This window comes from Rhamphochromis longiceps, linkage group LG17 (assembly GCF_057381845.1).
Source record: "Rhamphochromis longiceps isolate RC_006_pf linkage group LG17, R_longiceps_female_GT1.1, whole genome shotgun sequence".
Classification (NCBI taxonomy): Eukaryota; Metazoa; Chordata; class Actinopteri; order Cichliformes; family Cichlidae; genus Rhamphochromis; species Rhamphochromis longiceps.
Window position 1 is genome coordinate 41,695,061 of NC_140573.1, and position 27,825 is coordinate 41,722,885.

At 45.0% G+C, this 27,825-nt stretch overlaps 2 protein-coding genes across 4 annotated transcripts in view; one reads left to right on the forward strand and one right to left on the reverse strand.

Moving 5' to 3' along the window:
- Positions 1–16,663, forward strand: part of ano8b (anoctamin 8b) — a 40,985-nt gene extending 24,322 nt beyond the window's left edge. The window contains exons 4-20 of one of the 2 annotated variants that reach the window (XM_085386038.1): positions 329–467; positions 559–655; positions 806–922; positions 1,010–1,137; positions 1,228–1,389; positions 2,954–3,106; positions 3,361–3,487; positions 5,470–5,525; positions 5,610–5,684; positions 5,774–5,908; positions 7,819–8,066; positions 8,355–8,514; positions 8,597–8,971; positions 13,407–13,598; positions 13,764–13,895; positions 15,176–15,286; positions 15,607–16,663. In XM_085386038.1, coding sequence (XP_085242164.1) covers positions 329–467; positions 559–655; positions 806–922; positions 1,010–1,137; positions 1,228–1,389; positions 2,954–3,106; positions 3,361–3,487; positions 5,470–5,525; positions 5,610–5,684; positions 5,774–5,908; positions 7,819–8,066; positions 8,355–8,514; positions 8,597–8,971; positions 13,407–13,598; positions 13,764–13,895; positions 15,176–15,286; positions 15,607–16,356 — 3,157 coding nt within the window. In that variant the 3' untranslated portion in view covers positions 16,357–16,663. The remainder of the gene's footprint in view (positions 1–328; positions 468–558; positions 656–805; positions 923–1,009; positions 1,138–1,227; positions 1,390–2,953; positions 3,107–3,360; positions 3,488–5,469; positions 5,526–5,609; positions 5,685–5,773; positions 5,909–7,818; positions 8,067–8,354; positions 8,515–8,596; positions 8,972–13,406; positions 13,599–13,763; positions 13,896–15,175; positions 15,287–15,606) is intronic. The other variant, XM_085386039.1, reaches the window with a different exon arrangement.
- A 2,834-nt stretch (positions 16,664–19,497) lies between these two features.
- Positions 19,498–23,085, reverse strand: dda1 (DET1 and DDB1 associated 1). Of its 2 annotated transcripts, XM_085386041.1 has the most exons (6): positions 23,040–23,085; positions 22,768–22,959; positions 22,133–22,213; positions 21,980–22,031; positions 21,793–21,854; positions 19,498–21,374 (listed from the first exon to the last, which is right to left on the reverse strand). In XM_085386041.1, the coding sequence occupies exons 2-6, from the start codon at positions 22,774–22,776 to the stop codon at positions 21,270–21,272; spliced, it is 309 nt and encodes a 102-aa protein (XP_085242167.1). In that variant the 5' UTR covers positions 22,777–22,959; positions 23,040–23,085; the 3' UTR covers positions 19,498–21,269. The 2 variants fall into 2 exon arrangements, with proteins under 2 accessions (XP_085242167.1, XP_085242166.1); XM_085386040.1 differs by having other exon boundaries at positions 22,768–23,083.
- Positions 23,086–27,825: the final 4,740 nt, after the last annotated feature.

Below are 27,825 nucleotides of genomic sequence, written 5' to 3' on the forward strand. Positions count from 1 at the left end.
TGTCAATCATCAGTTTAACCAACATGTTAGAAGAAAAAAGGACCATCCCAGCATGCAGGCATACATGTTTATAGCTCATAGCTGTAAAAAGAGAGACAACACCGCGTGTTGCTGTTACTATGCAATTACTCCCATTATTCCTCTCGCCGCCTCCATAATGTGCGGTGTTACCACCAGCAGAGTGCGAGCCCGGGCGTCGCCGCGTAGGCAATTAGAAACAAAAGATTTAATTAGACGAGATTAATGCACTGCAGATGACACAGATTACACGTGTAGCGTGGGCGTCTGAGGCCGGCTTAAAAAAAACCTGCCCGATGTTGTCGTGCAGTTTGCTGCGAGGCGCCGAGGAAATGGGACTGAGGAAAGCAGTGAAGCCCGAGTTTGGCGGAGGAACACGGAGCTTCTCCTGCGAGGAGGACTACATCTACGAGAACATCGAGAGCGAGCTGTGCTTCTTCACCTCGCAGGTCAGTGCGACTCCAGTTATTCCCAGGTACCTACACTGGGAAAAGTTTTTCTCACGTTGCTTCCTCCTCCTCCTCTTCCCGGTGGCTGCAGGAGAGGCAGAGCATCATTAAATACTGGCTGGACAACCTACGTGCCAAACAAGGGGAGGTGCTTCATAACATCAGCTTCCTGGAAGGCCAGCCAATCAGTAAGTGATCAGAGCTAAAAGCTCCGTTGTCTTCAGCGGGCCGCGGCGTGTGTGATTGATGGTTTCCTCTCCTCGAGTGCTTCTCTCTCTAACTAAATAAAGTAAATCATCTGCTTAAATATGTTTTGCTGCTCGCTTTACTCTCTGCAGTCCCGGAGCTGAGTGCGAGAGGTGTGATCCAGCAGGTGTTCCCTCTGCATGAGCAGAGGATCCTCAGCCAGCTGATGAAGTCTTGGGTCCAGGCTGTTTGTGAGAAGCAGCCGTTAGGTTAATAAATCAAAGCTCGCTTTTACGCTGTTTCCATCTCTGACTTTGCTGTTTGCCTCACTGTTATCTTATCGATCTCACAAACAGATGATATCTGTGACTACTTCGGGGTGAAGATTGCCATGTATTTTGCCTGGCTGGGTTTCTACACCACCTCCATGTTATATCCCGCCGTGATCGGTTTCGTGCTTTGGATGCTCACCGAGTCCGATCAGGTGAGCAGAGATGAGCCGTGTGCTTGTGTAGGAAAAGGAAACAATGACACCGCCCAGTCAAACCGATAAATGTCTGCATGCTTGCCTCAGACGAGCCGGGACATCTGCTGCGTGGTGTTTGCCCTCTTCAATGTGGTGTGGGCCACTCTGTTTCTGGAGCGGTGGAAGCGGAGGGGGGCGGAGCTGGCGTATAAGTGGGGAACGCTGGACGCGCCTGCGGAGTCCCTGGAGGAACCACGGCCTCAGTTCCGGGTGAGAGAAATTAAACTCTGATTCAGTCAAAGTGCTTTACAGCGTCAGATAAAGACAATGCAGCAGAGTAACACTGAACAAAGCTTTGCAACAGGAATTAAAGGCGAACGATGTGGATTCAGTTCAGTTATGGCTGATGAGAAACAGGAGGACAGATTTAAAGCAGAGCATGGAGCAACAAATAGTCCAACGTGTAAGGAAGCTGAGTGATATTTGCTCTATAGTGGGCAAATATCCAGATAATATTTAAAAATGAAGAAGCTCCCAGTATAACACACTGGAGAAACTGGTTACATGCTGTCCTTGTTATGGGAAAACATCCCTGCAGGACTACAGCTGAAAATAGACGACCTGTTGTTAAATGCTCACCAATGATAGCGAGCGAATCAGAATGATGCTGACAGCTGCACAGTTTCCTTTTTTCTTCTGCTTTATTCACAAAAACTTTAATTATGTACTTTGGGAACAGCTTTAGTTACTCTTCCACTACAAGGAGATGTCAGAAGTGGAACTGAGGATTGATTGATTGATTGATTGATTGATTGATTGGGGTGGCTGTAGCTCAGGAGTCGAGCAGGTCGTCCACTAATCGCAGGGTCGGTGGTTTGATCGCTGGCTGCTCCAGCCTGCAGCCGAATCCTCGGGAAAGAAAATAATGAAGTATGACTGTTAGATAGAAAGCACTTCAGTACAAAAAGCATAAACAGTGTTTGTGAGAATTTCACTTCAAAAACAACATCACAGCTGATCAACGTGCTGTACCAAACTAAGAGAACAAAAGAATAAATGGGTACACAGGGCAAAAACAAAGACGACAACTCACACGGGCCGAGGAGGACAGGTGTGTTTTTAAATGAGCTTTAAAAGCAGCGAGGGATGGAGCCTGCCTGAGCTCCAGGGGAAGCTCATTCCACATTTTGGGAGACAAAGCTGCAAAGACTCGGTCTCCTCGGGGTTTCTAAAATGTTTCTGGGACAGCTAGCTGATCTAAGAGCACGAGACGGCACGTAAGGGTGAAGCAGCTCAGACAAATAATAAGAAGCGAGACCATTACGACTTAAAAACAAATACAAGAATTTTAAAATGGGTTCAAAACTTAATGGAAGCCAATGAATTGCAGTAAATGCTCAGATCAGAGTGTCAACAGGACGGGTTTAATGTTTGACGGCTGCCTCAGCTGAAAGAAGGAGAACTTCACCACAGTGTCGATGTGAGTCAATGAGGCGAGTTGTTTAAAGTGCTTTGAGCAGTGAGAGTAGAAAACAGTCCGTTTATGTGAAACGTGCTTCTTCATGTGCAAATGCAAAGAGGAGAAAAAGCACAAAACAAATATGTTACTGTGATTATCTAACAGCGTCACTAATGTGGGGTCCAGGGTCTCCTGACCCACCCCTAAAATATTGTCTTTATCAAAAAGGAGCATTTAAAGCCAACAACAAAGGCAGCGAGTCTCCTGTGTGACGGCTGGCTGAAGGCTCCGCTTCACATTTTACCTTTGAGAACTCAAATGAGTGCTTTGTGCGTTTTCCCTCCCTTTACGCTGTTTCATATCCTCTGTCTGCAGGGAATCAAGCGCTGCAGTCCTATAACGGGATGCGAGGAGTTCTACTATCCTCCGTGGCGGAGGCGTCTATTCAGGTGGCTGGTCAGCCTGCCCATCTGTATCCTCTGTCTCTGTTTTGTCTTCCTGGTCATGCTCATCTGCTTTGAGCTGCAGGTCAGTCCAGCTGTCAGCATCTGTTCTCTTTGTTGTGTCCCGCTTTGATGAATACAGCAGCAAATTTAACGCAAGAAAATCATCTTCTTTTGTCAGATTTCTTTTAGAGTTTGACGTAATGAAGCATTTTAAAGAAGCTACGAAACCAAAAACCACAGACAGTAACTAATAATAAACAAATAGACTCCACGCTTCATAGAATGGGAGTGTTTATTGCCTTTGGGGGCTGAGAAGTTGTATTTGTGTCTCTGCAGGAGTTTGTGATGGGGATCAAGGAAATGCCTCGGCTGGCTCGCTTCATCCCCAAAATCATGCTCGCTATCACTGTGACTGCGTGTGATGAGGTGTACAGGAAGATCGCCTGCTGGCTCAATGACATGGGTGAGCGCCGAGCTTCTAGGCCGGCAAAACGTAACCGCAGATTCAGAGCAGAGCGTCTCTTACTCAAGATGATCTCCTGAAAGTCGCGTCCTTAATATTAGTTATTAATATTAGTTATGGATCGCTGGCAATTCCTTTTGAGCGCTGAGCTGGCTGTGGCTCGAGAGGTCGAGCAGGCCGCACGAATCAGAAGGTTCCTGCGGTCTGGACACGATGTGTCCATCAGTGTGTGTGTGAGTGTGTGAGTGTGTGTGTGTGTGTGTGTGTGTGAGTGTGTGTTTGTGTGTGTGTGTGTGTGTGTGAGTGTGTGTTTGTGTGTGTGTTTGTGTGTTTGTGTGCGAGTGTGTGTGTGTTTGTGTGTGAGTGTGCGAGTGTGTGTGTGTTTGTGTGTGAGTGTGTGTGTGTTTGTGTGTGTGTGTGTGTGTTTGTGTGTGAGTGTGTGTGTGTGTGAGTGTGTGTGTGAGTGTGTGTGTGTGAGTGTGTGTTTGTGTGTGTGTGTGTGTGTTTGTGTGTGAGTGTGAGTGTGTGTGTGTGAGTGTGTGTTTGTGTGTGTGTGTGTGTGTGTGTGTGTGAGTGTGTGTGTGTGTGTGTGTGTGTGCGAGAGTGTGTGAGTGTGTGTGTGTGTGTGAGTGTGTGTTTGTGTGTGTGTGTGTGTGTGTTTGTGTGTGTGTGTGTGAGTGTGTGTGTGTTTGTGTGTGTGTGAGTGTGTGTGTTTGTGTGTGCGAGAGTGTGTGAGTGTGTGAGTGTGTGTGTGTGAGTGTGTGTGTGTGAGTGTGTGTTTGTGTGTGAGTGTGTGTGTGTGAGTGTGTGTTTGTGTGTGTGTGTGTGTGTGTTTGTGTGTGTGTGTGTGAGTGTGTGTGTGTGAGTGTGTGTTTGTGTGTGTGTGTGTGTGTTTGTGTGTGAGTGTGAGTGTGTTTGTGTGCGAGTGTGTGTGTGTTTGTGTGTGAGTGTGCGAGTGTGTGTGTGTTTGTGTGTGAGTGTGTGTGTGTGAGTGTGTGTGTGTGAGTGTGTGTTTGTGTGTGTGTGTGTGTGTGTTTGTGTGTGAGTGTGAGTGTGTGTGTGTGAGTGTGTGTTTGTGTGTGTGTGTGTGTGTGTTTGTGTGTGTGAGTGTGAGTGTGTGTGTGTGTGTGTGTGTGTGCGAGAGTGTGTGAGTGTGTGTGAGTGTGTGTGTGTGTGTGTGTTTGTGTGTGAGTGTGTGTGTGTGTGTGTGTGTGCGAGAGTGTGTGAGTGTGTGTTTGTGTGTGTGTGTGTGTGTTTGTGTGTGTGTGTGTTTGTGTGTGTGTGTGTGAGTGTGTGTGTGTTTGTGTGTGTGTGTGTGTGTGTGTGTTTGTGTGTGAGTGTGTGTGTTTGTGTGTGTGTGAGTGTGTGTGTTTGTGTGTGAGTGTGTGTGTTTGTGTGTGCGAGAGTGTGTGAGTGTGTGTGTGTGTGTGTGAGTGTGTGAGTGTGTGTGTGTGTGTGTTTGTGTGTGTGCGAGAGTGTGTGAGTGTGCGAGTGTGCGCCTGTGTGTGCGAGTGTGTGTGAGTGTGCGAGTGTGCGCCTGTGTGTGCGAGTGTGTGTGAGTGTGTGAGTGTGTGTGTGTGTTTGTGTGTGAGTGTGTGTGTGTGTTTGTGTGTGAGAGTGTGTGAGTGTGTGTGTGTGTGTGTGAGTGTGTGTGTGTGTGTGTGTGTGAGTGTGTGTGTGTTTGTGTGTGAGTGTGTGTGTGTGTGTGTGTGAGTGTGTGTGTGTGTTTGTGTGTGAGTGTGTGTTTGTGTGTGTGTGTGTGTGTGTGTGAGTGTGTGTGTGTTTGTGTGTGAGTGTGTGTTTGTGTGTGAGTGAGTGAGTGTGAGTGAGTGTGTGTAGAAGTGCTTTGAGCGCTCAAATAAAGGGGTGAAGCTCTACGGTTCATTAGTTACTAATTAAGCAGTCAATGATTGAAGCTTTTACTGTGCTGCATGTTTTTAATGGCTCGCCAGGTGTGTTACGCTGATGTTGTGTTTCCACAGAAAACTATAGACTCCAGAGTGCCTATGAGAAAAATCTCATCATCAAAATGGTTCTTGTAAGTGTCGTCCTTTGCTGTGGGATTGGGTGGAGCTAATTCCTCTTCCTGTTTAATCACACCTGGCCTTTCTGTCTCTTGCAGTTTCAGTTTGTAAATTCCTATCTCAGCCTTTTTTACATCGGATTCTACCTCAAAGACATGGAGCGCCTGAAAGAGGTGAGACGTTTCCGCCGCTCAGACACTCGCACTCACTCGTCGACGTCGTCATTAATCCGCACATCCGTGCGTTTGTCCGTTTGTGGAAGATGCTGCTGGTGTTGTCTCTGATCAGGAGTCTGCAGCGGCAGGTCCGGGTCAATGTGCTGCCTCACGTCTCCCTGAAGATCAAGATGCTGGTGGTCTCTGTTCCCTGGTTCTTCAGGGCTTTGCTCGGGAACAAAGTACGATCCCTGTTACGCGTAGGGAAGGTCAGAGGTCTGTTTCTGACCACCTCCGTTATGCCTTTGCATGCCAGCTTGGTGCCAATCGGTGAGCAGGTGTGCTTGGAAAGAACGTGTGCTGGAGCTCCAAACCTCCATGCTGTTAAATGGCTGCAGGGCTGTTTTCATTACATCTCTGTATTTGGGAGACTTGGGACTTTGTAGCTGTCAGCAGATACTGTCTGATTATCTAAAACCAACTTTATATTCAATGACATCAACTCTCAAAACGCGCCTCTTCTTACTTCTTCTATTGGGTCCTTTCATCTGAAGATCGGTCTTCCTGGTATTCCTTGTGATGGGAATTGTGGATTTCTTTCTTGGGCTTTTTTCCCTCTGTGAGTCATCTTGTCCCTCAGCTTCTCACCATCTGCTCCACCTTTCGGACTCTCGATGTCAGCTGACTTCCCAGTTTTCCCAGTTTACACCAGCACAGCTCAGGCTCTCCACATGTCGGTAAAGCTTTCTGATTTACTGGAAGTACCATGAAAGGCTAAAATCATTTAAAACACGTGAGACTTTTCTTGTTTCCAGTTGATGAGAGAGACGTCAGCTGTTACGTGACTGAGATGTTAGCAATCAGAGAGCAGCGTCTCCGCCTCTCAGTCCCTGTGCTGTCCATTATTGATTATGTCCTGTATGCTCTCTGTTTCTGTGCTGTAGCATCTTCTGCGCAGCGTGTTGTGCATCAGCGTTTGACCTGAAGGAGCTGCTTTCAGATTAAAGGCAACAATGGATCGTGAGCTTTGTGGTGATGCAGTCGCTGTCTAACCTCTGCGTGTGTGTATTATATGATTGAAGACATATTAAACTCTTGGCTTTGACTGTTAAAGCTCAGTTATGGTTTGATGCAACTCGGTTTCTTTTTCTGTGCTTATTGACAAGATCAGAGAAACAAAGAAACATTTTTTGTTGTAGAAACCAGGAGATCACTGAGTTTGACCAGATTAAACTCTTAAGAAACTTTATTTTGTAAAGCTAAATAAATACTTTGTGCACAGAGACACGTTCACATGAAGGTTTATTAAAAAATGGTAATGAATCCCAAAATGATAAGAGTATAGTTGTGTTCAGTTACCCGTTTAATCTTAATCTCTGTACTTATTGTCACGCATAATGTATATGTCTTCTTCCAGATGACTTTTTCAGAAACAAAGAACTGTGTCTGTGTTGGACTCAGCATGAGATTTTATTTGTAGCCGTTCTGCTTCCCGTCAGTTCCTGTTCTGGACGCCTCCCGTTCGCCCACAGGTCAAAGTATTTGGACGAGGGACCGGGCCGTGGGTGCCGCAGCGTCTCCTGTTGCATGAAGCGTCCGTGACAGAGCCGGGAAAACATGACAACTTTGAGGTTTCTAGTCAGCTGTCCACAAATAAGCCCGTCGCACGTCTTGACTGTTGCGTCTAAAGAAACTTTAGTTTCAAGACTGATGAACTTTTCACTCGAGCCTGTCACAGGGCGGAGGTGTAATTATTGTGCGTCGCTTTGTGTCTCGGCTTGGTGGAGCAGTTTAGTTGGTTCGTTCGTGTCTGCCGTGTGCAGCGAGGTCTGTAGGTGAGAGGCTGCTGTGCTTTTTAGAGTTCGAATGTGACACAGCGATTGCTGCCTAACACCTCAGGACCCCCGATTACAGGGTCCCTCCTACTGCTTGGAATAGGGAACCATTCGGGCGGAGCTTGCCTTGAGCACACAGTCTGCATACATGTCTCTTTATTTTAAATGTTTTCACCTTATTTTATTAAGTCCTCTCTCGCTGCTCCTCCTGCGCTCTGTCCACTGTCATCTATCCTGTCTTGTTTCTTTTAAATGCTCCAATCAGTGCGCTGTGATCTGTGGGTGCTGCAGCTGTTTCTCTGCCTTGTGTTTGTCAGATGCTGGCCACTCTACTCATCATACGCCAGTTCCTTCAAAACGTTAAGGAGGTGCTGCAGCCTTACCTGTATGAGCGTCACAAGCTGGGAGAGCTTACGCTGCGAGCCGTGTGGGACCTGCTGCTCTCAGTGCTGCTGAAATACGCCCGGCTGGCAGCTGGAAAAGCCATGGCGTCTCCCACTGACCAGACCATGCCAGGACCCGGACTGAGGGGCACCAGGCCTGGAGTGGGGCAGCCAGAAAGAAGGTGGTGCTCTGAGCCGTTCAGTAAAGATGATGCAGTAAAGAAAGCGTGTGCTGAAAGATCCGTGACGTTCATGTGTTTAGCTGTCATTCACACCAACACTTACTGCGTTAGTCACTACAAGCAGAGCCGCTCGGCTGCAGACAGAACGACACTTTATCGTCCTCCGCTATTGTTCACGCACCGCATGCAGTTATGATTCATAGCTATCAGACACCGAGTGCACAGACCGCCAGAACAGGTTGGCACACAGTTACTCTGACGTTTATCTGTCTCTTCACCTGCTCTCAGGGAAAAGAAGTGTCTGAACGGAGGATGTGGAGTGCCTGATGAGGAGGAGGGAGCTGAGAAGGACGAGGCTGACAGCGGGAGGTTCAGCGAAGGAGAGACGGAGGAGGAAAGTTTGATCGACTGCGGCTTGAAGCTGAGGAAAGTGAGCTTCATAGAGAAGGTACAGTGCCGCGTGACCAGCGTTAGCACGTTCACGCTTTAGAGGTTGAATCATGTAACTGATCAGCGATGTCGTGGTTAAGGTGGACAGAAAGGCGGCGTGCAGTGGGCCCCCTGTGGACAGCAGCTTTCTGGAGGAGGGAAGCCCCACCATGGTGGAAAAGGGAATGGACCCGGCCTCGATGTTCGAAATGTGCGACGACGACGACGACAACGGAATTCATGATGTGAAGGACTCGAGCGGGGGCAGGGCTGAGGCCGCTGATGCTGCCGCCGCCGCCAGCCCGCTGCCTTCTGGATCTGAGAGCAGCGCGTCGCTGCGTCACAGAAGAAGAGGCCGGAGCGCCGAGAGGGTCGAGCCGAAAACGAAAAGGGAATCGTGGATGGATCCCCCCGAGGAGAGAGAGAGCACCACGCTCACTCAGGCGGAGATGGAGAGCTGCATGCAGACGTACTCAGTAAGTGCACATATGTACTCACCCTGCACGTACGGCTCAACTGACACCTTGGCTGATTGTGATTGGGTAGAGGATCAATAGGGGGTCCATGGCACTCTTTGGGACACTCCCACAGGGCTTAAATCTGAGATTCTCCACCAGTCGCATTTAGAACTGAAGAAGCTTCTCAGATGAGAGGTCTTTCCAAGCTCCTTAGACTACTGACAGAAGGGAAATGCAAGTGAGGTCAGAGGTCAAATGTGACATATTTGGACCCAAACTGTAGTGTGATATTTAGTATCGTTTTAAAGATCAGAGATTTTCTTGAAAGTTTGACCTCATTTGAAGAAGTGATCAGAGGTGACTGAGTAACGTGATATTTACAATCACTATATGCCTGCATAGTTTTACATGCTCAGTGCAGCATTATTATCACTGAGGTTCAGATCAATCAAGTCAAATGTGATGTGATATTTTGAACCTTATAAAATCGGTACTTTATAAGTACCAGATGTTGACTGTGTGATAATCATCCCCGCAGACCTCGGTGGATGTAAGCCAAAGTTTCCTGGGTCGTTAACAGTTTACTCTTCGGCCGCCCCTCATCTGTTGTTTTTTTTCGGCAAAATTATCCACACCCACCGCCGTGCTATGCATTCTGGGATATGTTGGGCCACGAAGTCTTCACCGCCACGTCCTTAAAATTCAGGGAAATGAAGGACGCATTTGAGGGCCGCATTTCGAGCAGCCTTTGAATTGGGACAGCCTTCGTTGCGTCAATGTGACGTAATCGGCCTTACAATGCGGCCTTTAAGGCTGCAGACCCTGAATCGGGATACAGCCTCTGTGTTTCATTCAGTCTGTGTCGTGTCGTCTGTGTTCCCACCTCCATGTTTTCATGGTCAGTCTTTGCAGTTATCACCATAGTCTCTGAGTCTTCTTAGTTTGTCACAGTACTAGTTTTCCCAGTTTAGTTATAGTCTAGTTTAGTCACGCTATCCCTGCTTTGTTTGTTCACTTTGTCTTCAGCCATAATAAAGGCTCGCTTTCTGTTAAGTTCACTCCCGTGTACGCACCTGGGTCCATCACACACACCACCACATTAGGGGTGCAACGATATTGAACCGTTCGATACAGTGCTTTCGGTTCGGTACGCATATGTATCGAACAATACAAAATTTGTAATTTATTTTATCAACTTTCCTTCTGACGATGCTGTCTGTGTTGAGCGCTCAGTGGATCTGCGTTCGACTACTCCGCCTAGGCTGCACTGTCGAGCGCAGATCCACTGAGCGCTCAACACAGACAGCATCGTCAGAAGGAAGAGCGCAGGGCAAGCTAGCAGACAGAAGTTAAGCTCTCCTTGCAACATGGCAAATTGAACCTCCCCCACCCTCATTCAGATCTGGCGTTTGGAATTATTTTGGTTTTCATGTGACATATGACCCTGAAGGTAAGCGCTTCATGGACTAAAGTAAAACAGTATGTTGGATGTGCCACGCAATGCTCAATTACATGGGTGGGAACTAGTGTGTTAGGCAGTTAGCTCGTTAACTTGTTAGCCGTCTAGCCCCACGTGGGGTGATCAGGGGTAGCTCGTTAACGGATATTTGCCGTGTTGTGGCGTTAACGTCATTTCAACGAGATTAACGCTGACAGCACTAGTGGGAACACAACGAATATGACTGCACATTTACGCTGACATCATCCTAGTGCAAAGACAAGTGGAAGCAGACAAAAACAACAAGCACGCATGCTACAAACTTTACCCGAGTCATTTAGACAGCCGTTAGCACAGGATTCTCCTTATGGGGACCTGATATGTTTAATATTGTGGCGAGCTCAGACAAGGAGGAGACGGAGGTGTCGTTTGGTCTTGCTTCCCGTGAGCTAACCGGGGAGCACAGCCGTTTATTGACATCTGCAGAAGAACACTGCCGCTAGCTAACTGCTCAGCGCGGCAACCGCACAGCAACAACAACAACACACAGGGCGCCCTCTGACCCCGGAAGGACACACCGTCGCAGCGAGAGGGCGTCACCCGTCACTATGGCAACATAAACAAAACATAACTGTACAAACAGAACCCCGAACAGCCCTGACCCGCTACAATGTGCTGCTGAGAATATAGCCCAGAAGAAGCGGATAGTATAGCTTTTATTTTGGAAAGAGCCATTTCTCTGTAATAAACTCTCTTTTCCAAAGATGAGTGATTCCTCAATCAGATACAGGGCTCGCAAAATCGCCTGCCCAACGTCCCGGGGCTAGCGATTTTTTCAGTGGGGCTACCAAAATCTATCTCTTCCCTGCCCGTCGGGCTATTGTAGGAAGGAAAAATATATGTCAATGCTTTTGCATTCTTTCAGAAATGTAGCTGGGTAATTATGTCATTGGCATCGGTGAGCCACTGTCAATATGTGACATATTGAAATCGCGTTTGAATTTGCGCTTGTTTTTTTGCTTTCACTTTGCAATGCACGAACTGTGTATAGAGAGCGACAGCACTGATCTGTGAGTGATGATAATTTGCGCACCAATTCCTCTGACATCGTCTTATTAATCGTTAGCTTACTATGCAAACATGACAAGTGAAATCTCCCGCAGCTTAAACATGTGAGAGGTTGATCGCGCAGAGAATCGCTGAGCTTATGTGAGTGTGTGTGTAAAAGCATTTCAGTTCTGCTGAGCCAAATAAGACAGGTCAGGGTGAAGAAGTGACAGCCAAAGAAAAGCTTACCACAAAACGGAGAAGTTATGACAAATCAGACTATAAGGCAAAAAGAAAGTGCAGCTTTATGGTTTCATGGACAAAAGAATTTCTGTGGCTGCAATATGACGAGCTAAATAACCAGGGCTGCACATAAGTGGTCCGCAGGTGCGCATTCGCTGTCAAAAAAAAAACAAAAAAAAAAACGCGCACAAGATATGAAGTTGCAACGCGTGTTTGCATACATAAGATTTTCTGGAGGAGGACAGACATTTGTTTAGAACTCTTAAAGATGTCGAAGAAGCTCCTTTAAGCAATTACTTTGGTGTTCCTCCACCTCCAAACAAATGTCAGAAGGAGTCCGAACCACAAAAGAAGCGCGTATTCTCGGAAAAGTGGTTGCAGGAGGTGAGCTGGCTTCAAACAAATGATGAACGCACAGAGATGTGGTGCAGAATGTGCCGTGAAAATCCCACTCTAGTGGACAAAAACAGCTTTTTATATGGACGCAAACGCGCGTTGCAACTTCTTATCTGGTGCGTCTTTTATTTTGACAGCGAATGCGCACATGTGGACCACTTATGTGCACCCGTGTAAATAACATAATGTTCTGCCGGGTGTGTTGTTGGATTTCTCTCGATTTCTGAGTCGACAAGTGCCTTTGTTACTGGGACCAGTCATTTTAAGAAAGGCCCCCATTAGAACCCATGAGAAATGCAAGAAATGCATTATTGCTCAGTCTGCAATATCTTTCCCAGAACAAACACCAATTGCAAATAACATACTAAAAATAAACCTGAAAAATCTGTTTAGAACAGCTACTATGTTGCGTGAACTACCACTGGCAAAATTTAGCAGTCTTTGCAAACTTCAAAAAGCAAACGGCCTCGATCTTGGTTCCACTTGCCTCTTACCCGTGACTTCAGTGGAAATTTCAAATTCAGGCTCTGACACAGACTGATTCGTGTCCTACACAGTTCTTACAAGTTCATAGAAATTTCTGTTCAATTAGAACCAAGTATTTGAGTTGATGATTGTCATTTTTATACAATGTTGTAATTTGTTTTTCAACAATTTTTTGATTAATGTTTTGTTTCCTTTACAATATTATACTTTAATGTATAATATTGTAAAGGAGACAAAACATCAATCAAAAAAATTGCTCTCTTTTTTATTCGGGCTGCTTAAATTTATTTTGGGCTACCAAAAACTGAAGAGTCCCTGCCCGAAGGGCTACCAGGGATTTTGAAATTTTGCGAGCCCTGAGATATATTTATTTTTTTAATTACTTTTGTTTCAGCAACATTAAATTTAAAAACTGTACTTTTGAGTTAAAATATATATTTATAATTTTAATAAATGACAAATTAAAAAGGCATGAACATTTGTTTTGTATCGAAAAAATATCGAACCGAACCGTGAATTTTGTGTATCGTTGCACCCCTACACCACATGGCCTGTCTCCGCAGACCGTGACAAGTTCATTCTAAACATCTGGTGTTTACAGGCAGAACGACTCGTTCTCTGTTATTCTCTTTAAAAACTGGTCACTCTTTGAATCCTAGAACTACAACATGAATCCTACAGACCTTATAAATGCTTGTATGACTGCCATATCTTATTATATCTTATATATCTCATCTACAAATGAGTTTAGTCCACAGAAAATGCAGCGTCGTCCGCAGCAGCCATGTAGTCACGTACTGTACAGACTGCATTTGGCTTATTGCTCCACTTTGTCCTTCTTAGGACACTTTCCAAGACTACCAGGAGATGTTTGTCCAGTTTGGCTACGTGGTGCTCTTCTCCTCTGCCTTTCCTCTGGCTGCCATGTGCGCTCTCATCAACAACATCATTGAGATCCGCAGTGATGCCTTTAAGCTCTGCACCGGCCTGCAGAGGCCCTTTGGAGTCCGTGTGGAGAGCATCGGCCAGTGGCAGGTAAGAAATGCACTGTGTGAACATGGGGAGCTGACTAACACACAAACGGCATTACTGTTAACAAACCAATCAAGTTCATCAGTAATCAGAGTCTGGCTGAACTTGATTTAAGAGCAAAGCACAAAGTCAGAAAAAAATGGAAAGCTTTTATTTTCCCGTTCACAGACTGCGATGGAAGCCATGGGCCTGATTGCCATCATAGTGAACTGCTACCTGATTGGTCAGTGTGGTCAGCTACAGCGTCTCTTTCCATGGCTCAGCCCTGAGATGGCCATCATCTCCATCGTCATCCTCGAGGTACCGCAGCTACTTCCTGCTCAGTCTGAAACACAGCGGCGCTCTTTCAGTCTTTTCCCGTCACACAGTTGTCCTACCTGTAAAGACTGGGACGGACATTTAACAGAACATTTACTCAAACCACTTCATCAGTCGGTAAACTGTTTAACACAGATTTCACTTTCATGACACGTAATGAAGTAGAAGCCCAGGAAATAGTTTACTAATAGGAAGATGAGATTGGCGGCCAGTCATGACATCAAACCAGTTTTAACTCTCCAAACGCGTGAACAAAGGAACTGAAAGATAAGATAAGATAGAACTTTATTAATCCCTCGGGTGGGTTCCTCTGGGAAATTCGACTTCCAAAAAAAGCACAGCAACGACCGAAGTTACAGTTACAGAACTGTTATATATATATACACACACACACACACACACACACACACACACACACACACACACACACACACACACACACACACACACACACACACACACACACACACACACACACACACACACACACACACACATATATATAAATACAGAGACAATATAAATAAAATATACAAAGGGGATAAATAGAATAAATAGGAATAAAAAAATAAAAATACAAGTGAATTGCACATTTCAAGTATTGAGTCTATTGCACTGTTGACTATTTACAAAAAGTATTGCACAAGGTATTGTACAGTGAGGTGCAGAGGCACTACAGCTTAGTTGTTCCCCCCTCCTTTGTCCTCCTGTTTCCCCTCCCTCTCCCCTCCAGAGAGGAGTTAAACAGTCTGATGGCGTGTGGGACAAAGGAGTTTTTAAGTCTGTTAGTTCTTGTCTTGGGGAGAAGCAACCTGTCACTGAACAGACTCTTCTGATTGTTTATGGCCGTGTGCAGAGGATGCCCAGCATTGTTCATAATGTCCAGCAGTTTCTTTAATGTCCTTTTCTCTGCCACTGTCACCAGAGTGTCCAGCTTCATGCCGACCACAGAGCTAGCCCTCCTGATCAGTTTCTCCAGCCTGAAACCGTCTGTGCACAACGCTGCTGCTACAGCTTGTCACATATTTAGAAACAGGCTGTGCTTCACTGTGCCGGCCGTCTGCATCCAGAGGGGTCAACAGCCTGCAGCTCTGTGCTGGCCTGATAAAGAAGTTTGAGCCCAAATGTTGCAAGAATGACCTCAAGTGACAAGTTGCTTAAAGAGGGCGTTTGAGGCACCGTGTCCTATTTACTGTATGTGAATTACTTTATAATTGTTTGACTTCACCTTCCTTGTTTTCCACCTCTCTGTCTGTTTGCAGCACTTTGCCATCCTGTTGAAATACATCATCCATGTGGCTATTCCCGACATTCCTACATGGGTCAAAGAGGAGATGGCTAAGCTGGATTACCAGCGCAGGGAGGCCTTTAAGGTGACTTCAGGGAGTTCGAAGAAGCCCTTTAAAGTCTCCCTCATTAACCTTATGATGCTACAGCACTGCAGTTGTTTCTTTTTGGAAATAAATGACTAAAGTTGCTTTGATATTGTAGCAAAATGACTGTTACTGTAAAGGTTGTCAGCTGTGCTGCACAACACAGGAAAAGAGATTAGCTTGTAGCTGCCCTGGGAGCACTAATGCAAGATTCTGACTGCAGTAAGGGCTTTTAGACAAGTCGCGCTGCGGTAGTGTAGTAGTTGACTACTGCTGATTCTTTATGAATGCATTGTGAGAACGTTTCCCTTCCTCTGCAGAAGCACGAGCGGCAGGCGCAGCAGCATTACCAGCAGCTGCAGAGGAGGAAGAGGGAGGAGGAGGAGAGGCAAAGGCAGGCAGAGCACATGGCTCGCAGGGAGAGGGAGCGGGACGACAGCAAAGGCGACGTTTCGGGGGATCACCACCACGACAAAGGTCACGGCAGCAAATCACGTTCTGGGGGTGGAGGCGGAGGAGGGAGCGGCGGGTCGGACAAGCCCAAGAGGCCCAGCTCCCTGTTGGCCAATAATAATGTGATGAAGCTGAAGCAGATCATCCCGCTGCAGAGCAAGTTCTCCTCGGGTGGCGCCCGCTCCCCACAGTCACCCACGGGCAGCGAGCCAAAACTGCCCGGCTTCTTGAGCTTCAAATTCCTCAAGTCGCCTGAGAATAAGAGGGAAGGTGCTGCGGCTTCTGCGGCCGCCGGCACCACATCTGCCAGCGCCATGGCGACAGCGGCGCCGTCATCATCGTCATTATCAGGTAGCAGCTCTCAGGAGCGTTCTCAGTCACCCAATAAAGCCTTCAACCCCGGGAAATTGTTTAACTTTGGGAAATCCGAGGGAGGGACTTCCACGAACGGAGCTCCGCTGCCCAGGTCAGGAGAGGGGTCATCATCGCTGACGACAGAAAGACAGCCTTCCCGGTCTGACTTGAATGGCGTTCCGGACGAGATCCCCTCACCCGGAGGGGAAGGCGCAGAGAACGGACATTCATCAGACTTGGACGCGGCTGGTTTTAAAATCTAGAAAACGACGACAAAAAAAGCGCAACTTGTCTTTGGTTCCATCTCACCTGAACAGGTGACGTGTTTACTGTGAGGAAGGCCTGACCTGCCCTCTGTGCTGTCACAGGCCGGTGCAGGAGAGCAGAAGCTGATGAGGCGAGACTTGTTCTGGTTTGCTTTTTCTGCTGCGAGACAAAAAAAATAAAATAGAGAAAGAAACAAAAAAAACAGGCTTTGTAAGAAAGACGAAAGCCCTTCTATCATGACCGAACACACACACACACACACACACACACACACACACACACACACACACACACACACACAAATATTCAAATTCTTCCTTGTCTGCAATACATAAAGAAATGCATGAGCTGCGTTTCTAATATTTTTACGCCTTTAAAGCAGAGCTTTGTTTCCTGATTTCTTCTTGTCAGAAATTGTAAACATCTCGGTGGCTTCACACCAACAGTCTGTCGTGGAGGGGAGGAGTTTAAGGGAAAAAAAAGCTTACATGGCGGTACGAACGGATTAGAGATTGTACATCAGATAATTCCTGAGTGTTTTTTAGCTGTCACCACACAAGCGATCGTTAGAAATCGGTCTCATTTTTAAACTGCGACGAGTTGTTGGGCCCTTCGCTTTCGTGCTGAAGCTGAAGAGTGGAAAAGCAATATGAGTCAGTGTTTTTGTTTTTTTATTAAGTGTCAATCATCGCATAAGCCCCTCCTTAACAGTCGCCCCTGATGTATCACCAGCTTTATTTTCAAAGCAGAGGTGAGGTCTGAGCTTTGCAGAACCCGGTTTGCTCCAATAGAAAGCGGCGAGCTTAGTAAGTCGTAAAAATCACAGTATTTTGGAAGAGCGAGCGGTTTTCGAGGAAAAGGAGCAGAGATGCCCGTTGCATGCTGTTCTCCATCCGAGTCCGTAGAGCGCCTTGTAAACACAGATGGTGCCTCATGCCACAAACTCCAGCTAGACTTGGCAAACGAGCACAGAGTTAAAGAAGTAACATTTGCACTAAAGCCTGACGCCCTGCATAGAAACCACCTCGGCACAGAGGGCCCACACCAGCCTGCCTCATCATTATGCAAAAAATGCATTTCTGTTCATTTCCCCCTTTCACATGGTGCATGCAGTCGGCAGCAACGAGCTTTCAAAATATTCACGTTTTCTTTTCTTCTTGAACAGCTGTTTTTATTGGCAGAAGATGGAAATTCCCTTTTTTTTAACCAGTGCAGAACTTTTCAGATTATGCTGTTAACCCAAGACGTACAGTACTCTATAAAGGTTTTAGGCACTAAAATATGTGAGAATACTTTGAAAGATGTCAGTTTACCTGACAGGAGTTCGGTAAATAGAAAAACCCTACATTAGTGGGAGCTTCATTTGACTACACAGTCGCTCAGTCATTATGAGATCTTACCCAGAATCCTTCTCTGGAGTCGGGCTGTGTCTCTCTTCATGCATTTACTGGCTCACTTGATGATGTCACCACAGAGCTTCTGCAGGGACCAATGCATGCGTTGCAGGACTCCCTTTTCCCACTGAAGATACATTTTAGGTCATCGTCATTTTTCAAAAAGCAGGATGGCATCATGTGATTTACAAAAACATACAAACATCTTAGAGTACCTAAAACTTTTTCACAGTACTGTACTTTGCATATTGTTTGCATGATCCATGTATTTTCAATGAGCCCAGCATCTACCCTTAGCTGGTATTTCACTTCTGCGGGGTCTCCAGAAGGTGGCGCTGGTTATTTAGTCACCACAGGCAGCAAAATTAAAGCAGTCTGACAAGTTTATGATGATATGAGACACAGAGAGGATTCAGAAGCCGCCGCACTGCCGAGATACGGAAACATTAACTATGCATTTCCACACGTTCACCTCCGGCGAGGATTTGGGCAATAACACAGCGTTGAAGTTGACGTGTAGTACTAAAGCTCGACACTAACCCAACCTCAAACCCCAACTCCAGCGCATCATCCTCATCCACTCTATGCATTTTCTTTCCCTTTATGTTTTAGTGTCAGCTCTCTCAGACCGCCTGTTTCCTATTTAATGTTAAGAACCTGCCCCGACCTGCATCGGCTTAACAGGTTTTTGTATTCTGTTACAGCTTTAATGTGTTAGTTTTAGAAGTCTGGTCCATTTTTCGCTCACACGCCTGCAGAAGAGACGAAAAATGTTCTTTCCGGGAGGCAAAAAGTTCTTACTGACATCAAATGCAATACCGAAATAGTCTGTGCAGTCATGTTATCATTTTTAGGAATATTTGGAAGGTACTGTTCATTATAAATGTAAATGGAGAAGGCCGAGGCTAAGAGAAACGTGACATCATCAGGGTGTGATCTTAAGAGCAGCAGAGCGAGACGGTGACGACGTAGCTGAGCACAGTCTCATTAAAAACCCTTGATATTCTTGCAGCATCAGGATTTCTGGGATAAGTGGCTTCATGGTGCGTAAGAGTCCATCGTTTGAAAAAGTCCCATAGAGAAGCAGAACTGGTGCGCTGAATAGCTCCGCCGATGCCGAGCGAGGTCACTTCCATGTGTGCATTCCCACCTTATTCAGGTAAAGCTGAAGAGCATCACAACAGACATCGGCTTGTTACTTTTTTCGTTTTTGCAGTGAAACATGTTCTGCGACGGAGATCTGTAACGTTTGGAGGAACGGCAGCGTCACGGCGCAGGCATCGCCTGCATCAGGACACAAGCTCGGACTCGTTATCAGAACAGCTTCTTTGAAAAGTTCGGACATCGTCTGTCTCATTCGGAATAAGCAGGAAAGGACTGAATGGACGTATTAATGTTTGTGTTTCAGAGTGGATGTGAACAGGCGAGACTCACCGCAGCTACATTACAGCCCGACCCGAGCCTCAAAGACGAGACATTTTCATGGAAGCCTCACTTACACAACATCATACGCTCTTCCAATGTACCACTGTACAAAAAAGATCTTTTAAAGAAAAATACTGGGGAATGGGATTATTTATTTCTTTTAATTTATTTTGTCATATTTTTGTAAGACCTGACAAATAGTTAATAAAACTATTTCAAATGCATCCCATGTGTTGTGAACCGCTTCTTTACATTTTTGAAGTACCACAAACCAAAAGTGTTTTAATCCAGTTTTATTTCAGCAAAGCTAAAAAGAACATCTGATCTAACACATGTGGGGCAAGGCTTCGGGTGGTGTAGAACAGTCTGAGCAGAAGCATAATGAGGTTTTTATACTTGAAATAACAAGACGGGGTATTTACAGTGTAGATATGAAGATGACTGACCGCACCGTCGACCCACAAAACAGGAAAGAGAGGAGGTTACGTCGTGACTCAGCCGGGGAGTGATAAGAACGATTTTTTTAAAGGACAGAAAAAGAAAAGCTTTTTTTTGGGTGCATGGACACCAATACAAACTGAATCTCATACAAGGAACAAGGCAGGATGGCAGCTGCACTTTGCTGTGCATGCTTATTGTGCATTCTATGGCTGAAAGTATAATACTCTAAACGCTCACAGCAGCCAGCTCTCCATCGAGAAGGGAGAAAAATAAAATAAAAACCATCCGGAGCTGTCACAAAGATGAGACGAGCAGTAACGCTGACCCGGGCCCTGAGCTGGATCCGAGTCTTAAGGCCTCTCGGCTAATACCTTCCACACAAAAATCCCCCCCCAAACACTTTATTTCTGGTCCAGGATTATAACATCCAGCCACTGAAACAGTAACATGCAAGGCAAGATAACATCCACTGGACACTGGGGCTCTTCTCTACTTTATTCTGTAGTCTTTTACAAAAAGGCAGACACACAGATACTAAATCGGATAAGCTACTGTAACTATTTACACACGTTATGCATTCTTTTCCCTTTCCCACACGTCACTATAGACATTTCTCTTTAGTGTCTGTGCTGTTGCCAAAGTTGCGCGACTAAAAATGAAATCTCACATTTCTGTATTTTCCTATTAAGACGTAACAGCTCTTTCTTTTTCTTCACATCTTTCGGTGAAAGATCTGCTAAAACTTAAAGAGAGAGAATCCCCTTCTTACTCGCCTCGATCAGCCAGAGGGAGGTGCTAGACGTGACGCTGCTTCTCAGCCACGCCGACACAACATTAATCCTACAAGCACGAGTCCCAGGATAGAACACAGATATTAATATATTCACCATAAAACAAACAAAAGAAGCCACACGTTTAAAAAGGTGGGGGTCCGGAAGAGTCGCTTCTACTTTGTGCTGTTCTTCACAGTGCATTCTTGGTTCTGTCGATTCAAACAGTGTGGAAAAGAAGTCGCAATGCCCCCGTGTGGTTGCAGAGTGGGCAGTGAAACTGAGATGGTGGGCACTGTGGCTGGCAGGAAGCTCATTGCCATTTACAAACAACAACAAAAACATCATAAAATAAAATTAAAACAGTAACAAAATACTCACAAATCAGAACAGACTGTCCGGACGACAGAGAGGCTACACGAGTCTTGTACCAGTTACATTTTTAAGAGTAGTGTCTGACATTTTCTGTCCAGTCCGTCTCATCTTAATCCTACCATCCACTCGCAGTCCGCACTCACAGCTCAGCATGCACACAAACATATACATGTGTACTGGCCCACATGGGGAAGAGCCAACACAATCAAAACACCAGTAATGATTTCGCCTCCACGACTTGAGATCATTTCTACCAACGTTATTTTCATACACTGTAAATGGCGGCTTTGTGAGTGGGAATTTCCTGCAATTCTCTCTGGAGTGACTTAACTTCATGCCAGGAAAGACATCCTGCTCTAGTCCAGGAAAAACCAGGAAGTCTGCATGCAGGAGGGATTATCCTATGGTTTTGCTTATATTGGCTATACCCTATTGATGCAAACACACATGTATACCCACCCACACACACACACACACACACACACACACACACACGACGCGCACTTATGAGTCCTCGTTCATCTCTTGGCTATCTGTCCTGGCGATCTTCCTCGGGGGCGCCGGGCTGTCACCCTCAGCTTGTTCCTGTTCCCTTTTCTTTGCTGCATTCTGTTTGACACAGGATTACACAGGAATCAGCAAAATCACAGCCTCGCTCTCTTTCAACACGTCAGTGACAGAAGCACAGATGAACAGTTGCTTCATAGCACGTGATTATTTGAGACATAATAAAGACTCCTTACAAAGACTTTTGAATTTCAGGAGTGGGACCGCAGCTCATACTCGGCCCTGCCAATTCCATCAATATATTTCCCTTCCTACATTATACACAGCATTTATTGAGGTTCTTGCATTAGTACCTGTTGCCACTCTTTACTGAGGCCTTCCCCAAACTGCAGTTTAAAATCTAAATCTTTATTTCATCTGCCATTCTCTTTCAAGAAATACTGTCAACTCTTAGCCCTAACCCTAGTTGAGGATGTGGTCTCTGCCAAATGAGAGAAATGAAAGAACTGCACACGCTCACCTTTTTGTCCCACTGCTGGTGGAGGTAACGCAGGAGAATGTTGGTTTTTTCTGTAACAATGACTGTAAACAAACACAGGCAAGATGTTTTACATACAAAACACATTACACAGGGTGCTAGTTTAGCCACAGTTAGTAAGCATTTGAAAACATCACCACAGCAGTTTTACAGTTTCAACTGTACTTACTCTGTTCAGAGGGGTATTCGCGTGTTGGTAGGTACACGGAGGGCCTGCGGTTCTATACGAGAGATCAGAAAGAGGCTGTGAATTAGAGCTGTGCCTTCTAGACATGAACAAACCTTTAAAGAACTGCATCAAGTGATTTTAAAGGCTACTTACAGATGCTTTACAAACTGAATCTGCATGAAACCTGCTGAAGTTGCTCTTGTTGTAGACAGGAAGTCCTTTCAAGAAATCAGCCTGTGGAAAGAAGGTGAGGTGACCGTTAGACTCTGCAGCTCTCATTTCATTTGTCTTTCATCTTCAACTTCATACATCCAAAGATCGCAAGTCTGAAATCATCTGACTTTCAGCAGTCAGACTGCTGTAGTTTACTCGTGTCGGCTGACAGCAACAGTGTAAATCATCACCACCGACATGAGCGTAGGTGTGCTCCTCTTAATGCAGATGCTGCTGAGCAGGTGACAGGTCCCTGCAGATGACTGGATACAGCATTCAGGGCGTTACCTCATCTTTCACGACAACAAACCTGCCGCCCTTCGACGTCGCCATTAACCTTCAAAGTGGATGCAATATCGCACAGTGTCCATCAAGAGGTTTCAAATGGGCAGGATAGAGCTGAGCAGCTCAGAGCACAAATCGATGCCGGCTTGGCCTTGAATACCAACAGGAGGAGCAGGTGTGGCTAGCAGCTAGCCGGTAGAATCAGTTAGCTGGCTTACAATTACTGTATGCCTTATAACACCAGCTATACAGCTTAAACCACAGTAATAAACATGGGGTATGCGAACTACCTTCTCCATGATGGTGGCAGAAACGTCCAACTGCCAAACGCCGACTTGTGGACTTGGTGTGTGTTGTTCTGGTCGTGATGGCCGCGCTAGCTTACAGGCTAGGAAACCGAGACCGCTGTCCTACGTCCTTTTCGAAAGCAAAAATCACCGTCCTCAAACACAAGTTGCTGTTTCCATTTTACTTCCCAGTGACTGTGGAAAAAATGACACTACGCGCATAAAAAAGCCAAGACACCAAAACGCTCAGTACACGAGTTCGCAAAGCTACTTACACAGGACTTCTTCAGCTAGCATGATGGCACCGACGCTTTTCTAGGCCACGCCCCAAGTAGCGCCTATTGGCTTATTCTTACCCCCACCTGGTAGTAGCTTGACCGGACAACCAATTGTTAAAAACAACACAATTTAGCCCCTCCCTAAACCATTGACCAGGCAATCTGCTCTCACTCATTGAGTTTCATTATGAAAACCATCAGCCACTATTGATCCGAGCTAGAGTCCAAGATTGATGTCATCATGTGGGCGCACGTATCTCCTGCACGCGCCAATGTTTATTAGTGTCTGCAGTAAAGGCTTCAGGAAACTGAAGGACTATTTAATTCTTTTGACTTTTGTTGTAAGTTTACACCAAGTTGAAAACTTCAGATTGAAAGGTGAGAAATTGAAAACTAGGGATAAAAAAGGGTTTTCATAACACAAAGTCATTCAGGTGTTTTTGGTATTTTAAATCCTTTCAGATCTGAGTGTAGCGGAAAATTTATCTTTGTATCATAAGAAATATCTAATTTATGATGGGTGCACAGCAATCACTGAAATCAAAGATCCACAATATCTTTATTCTTGTCATACAAAATCACACAACAGTCAAGCAAATGCAATAAACAGATAATAAATATACAGGACTGAGCAACATTAACATTAAGAATATAATGAATTATTTTAAAGACTGCATGTCAGTATACTGTGTCTACACCCAGACTCTTCTAATAAGGTGTTGTTAGGATCAGCCAGAATAAACTGGGCCCTCTAGCCTTATACAGGTGACGAAGGCCATTTTGCTGCACACTCTGACTATACTCGCAGTCTCTTAGTCTGCTTCTTAGGTTCACTGACTTGTACCTGCACACAAAAGAGAAAGTCAGAATGGATTCAATCAAACAGGAATCCATATGAGTAAAGAGGGCAGGAGTATTTACTTTGTCCAGGAGATGAGATTTAAATCACATGATGGTAAGGGCTTAAGAAGCACAGTTGAAGAGTCACAGTACTGTGCTCTTTATTTTAAACAGTGCTCTTGCGTAACATCATAGACTTTAAAGGAGGAAACCTGGTCTTGTTAGGAGAGACGGCATCCATCCCACTTTGGATGGAGCAGCTCTCATTTCTAGAAATATGGACAAATTTATTAAACCCCCCAAAATATGACCATCCAGAGTTGGGACCAGGAAGCAGAGTTGCAGTCTTACACACCTCTCTGCAGCTTCTCTCCTCCTGCTACCCCCCCCCCCCCAAAAAAAAACCCATCTCCATAGAGACTGTGTCAGCTTCCAAACAGACAAAAAACAAACTAAAAACCATCAACAAACAACTTAAACATAAACAATTACAAAGAAAGAACAATACAGTATCCACATCTGAACCAAAGAGTAAAACAGTGAAATGTGGATTATTAAATATTAGGTCTCTCTCCTCCAAGTCTCTGTTAGTACATGACTTAATAATTGATCAACAAATCGATTTACTCTGCCTTACAGAAACCTGGTTGCAGCAGGATGATTATGTTAGTTTAAATGAATCAACACCCCCGAGTCATTCTAACTACCAGAAATCTCGAAGCACAGGCCGAGGGGGCGGTGTGGCAGCAATTTTTCACACCAGCCTATTAATCAACCAAAGACCCAGACAGACTTTTAATTCATTTGAAAGCCTGATGCTTAGCCTCGTCCACCCCAGCTGTAAAACTCAGAAACCAGTCTTACTTGTTATCATCTATCGTCCACCTGGGCCTTACACAGAGTTTCTGTCTGATTTCTCAGACTTTATATCTAATTTAGTTCTGAGCTCAGATAAAATAATTATTGTGGGTGATTTTAACATCCATGTAGATGCTAAAAATGACAGCCTCAACATGGCATTTAATCTGTTATTAGACTCAATTGGTTTCTGTCAAAATGTAAAAGAACCCACCCACCACTTTAATCACACTCTAGATCTTGTTTTAACATATGGCATAGAAACTGAACATTTAACAGTGTTTCCTGAAAACCCTCTCCTGTCTGATCATTTCCTGATAACATTTACATTTACAATAATTGATTACACAGCGGTGGAGAGTAGACTTTATCACAGTAGATGTCTTTCTGAAAGCGCTGTAACTAAGTTTAAGAATATAATCCACCCACTGTTATCATCTTCAATGCCCTGTACCAACACAGAGCGGAGCAGCTACCTGAACGCTACCCCAACAGAGGTCGATTATCTTGTTAATAATTTCACCTCCTCACTACGTACGACTCTGGATACTGTAGCTCCTGTGAAAACTAAGGTCTCTAATCAGAAGTACCTGACTCCGTGGTATAATTCTCAAACACGTAGCCTAAAGCAGATGACTCGTAATCTGGAGAGGAAATGGCGTGTCACAAATTTAGAGGATCATCATTTAGCCTGGAGAAATAGTTTGTTGCTTTATAAGAAAGCCCTCCGCAAAGCCAGAACATCTTACCATTCATCACTGATTGAAGAAAATAAGAACAACCCCAGGTTTCTCTTCAGCTCTGTAGCCAGGCTGACAAACAGTCAGAGCTCTGTTGAGCCAACCATCCCTTTAACGTTAACCAGTAATGACTTCATGAACTTCTTCACAAATAAAATTTTTATCATTATAGAAAAAATGACCAATAATCATCCCACAGATGTAATATTATCTACAGCTACTCTTAGTACCATTGATGTTAAGTTAGACTCTTTTTCTCTAATTGATCTTTCTGAGTTAACTTCAATAATTACTTCCTCCAAACCATCAACGTGTCTTTTAGACCCCATTCCTACAAAATGCTCAAAGAAGTCCTGCCATTAATTAATGCTTCGATCTTAAATACGATCAACCTATCTCTAATGATCGGCTATGTACCACAGGCCTTCAAGCTGGCTGTAGTTAAACCTTTACTCAAAAAGCATCTCTAGACCCAGCAGTCTTAGCTAATTATAGGCCAATCTCCAACCTTCCTTTTGTAGCGAGTAAAAGCCACCGAATAACCGCTAAGGGCCTCTATACTACTTGTGCAAACTTTCAGGCCCAAAGCTCTCACAGGAACGAGCCCAGAATAAACGGGACAAGAGGGTCAATATCAGTCAGATGTGTTAAAATTTATTATTTTAAAAGAACACAAAGGGTTTGCAAAAGGCCTAAAACATCGAAATGGGAAAGGTCACTAACGACCACAAGATAGTCTTGGTGCAACCTGCCAGCAATGCAGCCATCACCTGAGGGCTTGCGTTACCCCGGTGGTCCCAGATGCTCGTTGCTTTAAAAGAAACAAATCCACCCCAAATAAATACGAGCCCAACAGAACACTTATCGCATGCACTAAGTGTTTTAGTTCAGGCAATAATCGGTGGCACTAAAATCACTCTTAATAAAACTTATTCACTGCAAATCCACACGGAGCACCTCTAAAAAGACCTACTTCCCCTAAGGTAAGAGCCCAGCTCAGGGATTGCACATTGCCCAACTAATATTGCACCAGCCCAGTAGAAATAAAAACAAACCCGGCATAAAAAACAGTTTTAAAAGGTGACCCTACTAAAACCAAAAACGCAACAAAAAGGAGGAAAAAACAGTGACAAATTCACATGTGCAGCCTGCCCTGCAGCAGACAACTGTGTTTGCTGCACACCTGGCTTATCTTGGCTTATCTTCTAAAATCACTTCTCGAACCTCTGCTGTAGAGGTTTAAAACAACAGTTTGTGTAGCAGACAATTAAAACTTCTCAGGCTCTTCACCTACTCACACAACCATTGTTCACAGCCGCTTGTCAGTGGAAATCAAGAACACCTGCTGCTACTTCCTCTTTTATACCCTCCATTGGGTCCCCTGGGTCCTAAAGCCTTCCCCATTACACTTTCATATCAGAATCAGAATCAGAATACTTTATTAATCCCGTGGGAAATTAGGTTATCAAACATCCTTGAAAGAGTAGTTGTCAAACAGCTAACAGATCATCTGCAGAGGTTTATTTGAAGAGTTTCAGTCAGGTTTCAGAGCTCATCACAGCACAGAAACAGCTTTAGTGAAGGTTACAAATGATCTTCTTATGGCCTCTGACAGTGGACTCATCTCTGTGCTTGTCCTGCTAGACCTCAGTGCAGCGTTCGATACTGTCGACCATAATATCCTATTAGAGCGATTAGAACATGCTGTAGGTATTACAGGTACTGCACTGCAGTGGTTTGTATCATATCTATCTAATAGACTCCAGTTTGTGCATGTAAATGGAGAGTCCTCTTCACACACTGAGGTTAATTATGGAGTTCCACAGGGTTCAGTGCTAGGACCAATTCTGTTTACATTATACATGCTTCCCTTAGGCAGCATCATTAGAAGACATAGCATACATTTACACTGCTATGCAGATGACACCCAGCTCTATCTGTCCATGAAGCCAGATAACACACACCAATGAGTTAAACTGCAGGAATGTCTTAAAGACATAAAGACCTGGATGGCCGCTAACTTTCTGCTTCTTAATTCAGATCAAACTGAGGTTATTGTACTCGGCCCTGAAAAGCTTAGAAATATGGTATCTAACCAGATTCTTACTCTGGATGGCATTACCTTGGCCTCCAGTAACACTGTGAGGAACCTTAGAGTCATTTTTGACCAGGACATGCCCTTCAACGCACATATTAAACAAATATGTAAGACTGCTTTCTTCCATGTGTGCAACATCTCTAAAGTTAGAAATATCCTGTCTCAGAGTGACGCTGAAAAACTAGTTCATGCATTTATTACTTCCAGGCTGGACGACTGTAATTCATTATTATCAGGAAGTCCTAAA